The sequence below is a fragment of the Lactuca sativa genome, chromosome 4 (assembly GCF_002870075.4).
Source record: "Lactuca sativa cultivar Salinas chromosome 4, Lsat_Salinas_v11, whole genome shotgun sequence".
Lineage (NCBI taxonomy): Eukaryota > Viridiplantae > Streptophyta > Magnoliopsida > Asterales > Asteraceae > Lactuca > Lactuca sativa.
The window spans coordinates 10,108,676-10,114,876 of NC_056626.2; the positions used below are offsets into that span (position 1 = coordinate 10,108,676).

At 35.7% G+C, this 6,201-nt stretch overlaps 1 protein-coding gene and 1 non-coding gene across 2 annotated transcripts; one reads left to right on the top strand and one right to left on the bottom strand.

Moving 5' to 3' along the window:
* Positions 1-146: 146 nt before the first annotated feature.
* Positions 147-218, bottom strand: TRNAG-UCC (transfer RNA glycine (anticodon UCC)). Its single transcript has one exon. It is a non-coding gene; the product is annotated as a tRNA-Gly (tRNA).
* Positions 219-294: 76 nt separating this feature from the next.
* Positions 295-2,752, top strand: LOC111910658 (uncharacterized). The gene is made up of 9 exons (XM_023906498.2): positions 295-576; positions 660-727; positions 876-987; positions 1,071-1,168; positions 1,250-1,383; positions 1,531-1,639; positions 1,915-2,106; positions 2,178-2,314; positions 2,405-2,752. The coding sequence occupies exons 1-9, from the start codon at positions 321-323 to the stop codon at positions 2,691-2,693; spliced, it is 1,395 nt and encodes a 464-aa protein (XP_023762266.1). The 5' UTR covers positions 295-320; the 3' UTR covers positions 2,694-2,752.
* The last annotated feature ends 3,449 nt before the right edge of the window (positions 2,753-6,201 follow it).

Sequence of the window (6,201 nt, forward strand, 5' to 3'; positions counted from 1 at the left end):
ACAACCTTGGTACTAACATACATTTTAACATTTTATTGTATAATTTGAGAAAATCAAACTTATAGAGTCATTGAACTACATAACTTGGCAAAGTCAACAAATAATGTTAGAAAAATATATTAACAAAAAAGAGAGCAAAAAATATATGCGTTTGCCGGGAGTCGAACCCGGGTCTATTGCTTGGAAGGCAATTATCCTAACCGTTGGACTACAAACGCAATTGTGAATACAAACGATCTTTTATTTATATTACCTAGCGAGGTAGAAATCTTTCAAAACCTACGAATACGATGAAGTGTGGAATTTTCCGAACAGTTCTTATGGAGTCGAGCTGCCGTATCTGGATGAGGCGAGTAAAGATGGCGACCACCACCACTTCCATCGTCTTCCGCCCCACAACCTCGTCTTCTATTTCACCGTTATTCATTCCGCTACGTTCTTCCAAATCAACGTTATCACTTCTTTCTCATATATTTCACCCACGCCGTTCAATTTCAATAACCGCAACTCTTCCTCTTCAGTCTTCTTCGTCTCCGTTTTCCCGAACCGTTCATCATCAATGTTCCTCTTCTTCTGGTAATTTTGTATAACATTGTCTGTATCTATTTACACATAATTCACTTCTTTTGTATTGATTTTGGTTGTTATATGAGCTGAAGATGGTGGCATTAATCCTAAGGATTCCCAAAAGATTATTCTGAAAGGGATGAGATACAAAGAATTCGAAGTATGTATACATCTATCTTTTCCTTAACTATTTTTTCTTCAAAAAGCTGGTAATCTAGGGCTTTTGAGTTCATACCCCGCGAGTTAGGAACTTTTTGGAAATGCTTCTTGAAAGGGATCATTTCTTAATACATGAAAATTTTGAACAGAATTGGGTGACTTCTCAAGGATATAGACCTGCTCAAGCATTGATGCTATGGAAGCTGCTTTACGGGAACAATTCAAAGAGGATTTGGGCACATTCATTTGAGGAATTAGAAGGTTCATCTTCAAATCTCAACTGCATCACTAAAGGTGTTCTTCCTTTAGTAACATCAATCATCTTATTATCAACTTTTTTCTAGGTTTAAACAAAGACTTAACAAAGATGATAAGTAAACATGCTAAATTGAAAGCATTACAAGTGAAAGATATCATCACAGCCTCCGATGGCACTAGAAAGGTACACATAATCTTACTTGACTCTGTCTCTAATCATATATTAGGGTATTCTCATTGATTATAAAATCTCAGGAGGTTTCAGATTTTGTTTACATTGGATGATGGACTGATAATAGAGACAGTGATAATACCTAATGGTGATAAGGGAAGAAATACAGTGTGTGTTTCAAGTCAAGTTGGATGTGCAATGAATTGCCAATTCTGTTTCACTGGCAGGTAATTTCATCTTCATCTTCATCTTCTTCTTCTTCTTCTTATTATTATTATTATTATTATTATTATTATTATTATTATTATTATTATAATCATTGTTATTGTATACATATATATTAAGAAACATGATGCATCTCTTCTGTTTTTCAGGATGGGTTTAAGGAGAAATCTAACTGCAGAGGAAATAGTAGAACAAGCTGTATTTGCACGTAGACTGTTTACTAGCACAGTGGGTCCCATCTCAAATGTTGTTTTCATGGTATGTATGCTTTTATTGGTTTGTTTATTATAATTTATCGCATCCTACATTCATTTCTTCCTATTTGTAACAATGTCATTCAAATACAAATGAATTTTTACTGCTAGAATTGGGTAAAATGGTCAATATTCAATGTCCTAATAAAGGAAAGAGAAAAATGCAAGAAATAGCAAATGTAATTTCAAATTATTTATTGTGATTTACAAAATTTACCCATTATAGCAATGGGTAAGATGTTGATTTGAAACTTTGAATTAATTTACATCTTTTTGTAGGGAATGGGAGAACCACTTCAAAACATTGAAAATGTGATGAAAGCTGCAGATATAATGGTTGATGAACAAGGGCTTCATTTTAGCCCAAACAAGGTCACCATTTCAACAAGTGGACTTGTGCCTCAAATCAAACGTTTTCTTCGTCACTCTAAATGTGCATTAGCTGTTAGTCTGAACGCTACAACTGATGAAGTAATTACTATATTTTAATTAAAAACCTCTCAGTTTTTATTTCCATATTTATTAATTAATTATGTGATTAGGTGAGGAACTGGATCATGCCCATTAACCGGAAGTACAATTTGAGCTTACTTCTTGACACCCTTCGTGAAGAGCTCCAATTCAAACATAAATACAAAGTCTTGTTTGAATACGTGATGCTTGCTGGAGTCAATGACAGGTTAAATTATTTGCTCATAAAAGAAATATCAAATATGTATATAGCTGTTTTGAGATTAAGTGATTAACCCATTAAGTTATTAATTTGCAGCATTGATGATGCAAAGCGGATAATTGATCTTGTGAAGGGGATTCCATGCAAGATTAATCTGATTACATTCAACCCGCACAGTGGGTCCCACTTCCAACCCACAGCAGATGAAAAGATGGTTGAGTTTAGAAACATTTTGGCTGAGGGTGGCTTGACTGTGTTCATGAGACCAAGTAGAGGAGATGATCAGATGGCTGCATGTGGTCAGTTAGGGAACCCGGCTGATCTCCAAGCTCCTTTACTTAAAGTGCCTCCCAAGTTTCAACCCTCATTAGAGCTATCCTTATAACTTGTACATGATGCATTAAGTGTGGTACATTCGTTTTAATCATGAATCTGTTATTTCAATTGAAGTTGTTTTTAATTTTTTTTTTACTTAAAATTGACATAACAAGTTAAGCCAAAAAACCTGGTTTAATGAATGAATTAAGACACTCAGTCTAGTGACATAACAAGTTAAATAGGTCGGGTTAAATGTGTATAAATCTTGTATATTATTTTGAGATGCTTCTATAGAATAAGTCTGAGAATAATATTATCTAGGTTATGAGAACAACCTGTGTCATATAATATATATTTATAATTTCAACTTAAAGATCGTTTGTATTGGTAAAAGAGCGCAAGCCGATTGTTATTGCGAGTTAAAAATAACTACGTTGCTTATCTCGGTAAAAATAAGTACATACATTGTTATTTGATGCAATTCATTTTTCTTTAACGTTTAACCATAATTAAAATGAAAACTATATATCTATTTTAATATTTTTAAAGTATTGAAGGGCAAAGTGAAGATGTTACCCAAGCAAAAAGCAATAAAAATGACACTGAGAATTATTGACTTGGTTTTGTCGGTGAACACACAGACAAAAACCAAAAAACCAAAGAACTCGACTGTTTTTAAAGTGATACATTTGAATCTATAGTTAAGAATACTTATAATGTAAACCCTAACAATTATAGGACTAAAACCATATACATGTAAACCCGAAACGAACTAAACGGTTCCATACAACTTCGAGTCAACAACCCTTAGCTTACTCGGAACAATTATCCCTTCGAAATCTTCAATCGAGTTTTCAACTTCATTCCGAGTCGGATTACCAAATTTCAAGTCACATTCTAACAAAATAATAAATAATACTTACTTTGCTACCAATATGAATAATGTATTTTTGTTTTTCATCTATAATTACAACGTTACTCGAATTTTATATACATAATAGCAACTCAGTAATATCTCTTTATTAATATAGCAAAAACAAGATAACCTCAAAATATTTCTAAGTTCCATTTTATATATGCTTAAAAAATATATAAATACATTGTTAGTGTTATTATATATACTACAAATTCTTAAAATGTTTGTCTGCAGTAACCTTTTTTCCCTTTCATATTTGGACACGGAGGTTTTAATTTTGGACATTGAAGTTTTGATTTCCCTTGTACTGTACAAACTTCATATTTTTTCTCATCGTTGTCTTCTCTTCTTACCGCCCTTTTGGACGAATAGTATTTGTTGCCGTTTTTTATTTATTTTTCTCTTTTTTCGTTGTTCCTCCTTCCTCTTCACCTGTTGCGATCTTATTTTTCCTTACTGTCTCCGTTTCTTTTTTACGTATTTCCCATCGTTGTCTCGATTCCTTTTTTAGGTATGTTGTGTTGTAGAATCTGATGTCTGGAATTTCCACTTTTAAACGTCGTTTCTCTCCTCATTTGGCTGCACTTATTTCTCCCGAAATAGGATTATCTTCTTCCGTTACAGACAATTGTTTAGTTTTGCCTTCTTGTGATGATATCGGTGATTGTACTTTTATTTGTAGATCATGTGGTGCTTTTTCTGGTTTGATGAAAGGGTTTTGTATCTGTCACGGCCAAATTGCCCTGCCTATACGCGTTGTTGTAGGTCTGGTTTTGTCGTATTGCCATATCCACTTCTGCCTCCTTAATTGTTGCTTGCTTTATATGATTTCCCCCCTTCCATGAAAAACATAAGGGCTTATAATAACATATTCAGTATGACATCTTTTGGAGGTAAGGTAGATGAGGATGTTAATAGGATGGATGGTCCATATGTATTCAAAGTTTTCGGTCAGGTTTGTCATTGGATTGGTGCTTTTGATGTGGTTGACGAAAAAGGGCCTAAGTTTTTGCAGTTGTATATTGTTGATACAGATCATGAATTGCATAATAGGCTTTCCGCTTTTCGAAATAATGAAAACAACTCTTTAGATCCAACAATAGTACAGACTCTTATAGATATTTTGACAGCTCACAATGAATATGTTAAAGACTTTTAAATGTTCAAAAGATATTGTTGCTGAAAGGAAGTTACTTGAGTATGCAGTTTGTCTTTTTAATGATGTTCGTGACGGTCTGTATGGTCATCCGGCTCCTGGTACTTTGGGTTGTATTGTCGTTGGCGAAGATGCAGTTGGTAGTACGTATGACATAGTTGTGTGTTCCAAAAGTGGACATCCATGCACGGTTAGTAAACTTTATCTTAGCTGTGTGCCCTTGCAGTATCCTATTTTATTTCCTTATGGTGAGGATGGTAGGTCTCCACGTTTGAAGCTTTTAAATGGGATTGGTTTGAAGGCTAGGATTCTTACTGTTAACATGTATTATAATTACCACATACACACAAGGAATGGTGTATACTCTCTGCTATTGAATTTTTGTAGATTGTTCCAACAATATTTAGTTGATGCGTATGCCTGTATTGAACTTTCGCGACTTGACTTTTATGAATGTAATCAAAATCAACTAAGATCAGTGTATGTTAGCGGTATTTATGATGCTATATCACGTGGTGATACTGAAAGTCGGTGTATTGGCAAGCGTGTACTTCTACCACCATCCTTTGTTGGTGGTCCGCGATATATGTACAACCACTATCAGGATGCTCTTTTTATTTGTTGGGAGTATGGGAATCCAAAATATTTTATAACCTTTACATGTAATGTTGGATGACCAGAAATCACCTGGCACATGGCTGTGCATCGGCATGTTGATGTCGCGAGCAGGGTTGACATAATTTCACGTGTATTCCTGTAGCACCCGATTCCTGGTATGTATTCGTGGTTATTAAATCTCTTTATTTTGCATAATTAGCCTTGGACTCGGCGAGTTGAGGGACAGACTCGCCGAGTAGAAGCGGGTCTAGACGCGGGATTTACTCGGTCTACTCAGCGAGTAGGTTCGATGGACTCGGCGAGTAGACCCTGTCTGGACTGAAACCCTAACCCGGGTGTTTGCACCCTATTTAATCGACTTAACCCAGCCTCCACTTCCCTTAGCACTTCCAGAGACCTGTAGAACGAAACCCTAGCCTCCTTTGTGCCCTTGTGAGTGATTGTTAGCATTTTGAAGGTGATTTGGGGCTTGGGAGAAGAAGGAGAAGATTGTAGAAGTGCAAGAAGGGAAGAAGATCCGGAATCTACCTTGTGAAAGGCTTCTATTCAGGTAGAAAAGACCCTAACTTGATCTCTAGCTTGTTAGTCCCCTTTTTGTCCCTAAGAAAAGAGGTTTTAAGCCCTAAAAACCTAAATCTCTAGGTGTTTATGGCTAATGTCTTGCATGAACTTCGGATGTGGACCTTTTGGACTTCATGGTAGTATAAAGTCTCTGTGGTTGAGGTAGTGGAAGTCCCCAATGAGCATAGGACCTCTTGTATAGCTTGGAAGTGCATGTTTGAGCTCATAGGGCCATGCATGCACGTAAAGTTTACAACTTTACGTGGTAAATGAGCCCTACGACCATGGATCCGTGGTCTGGAAGTGTTGTATGTCCCAGATCTG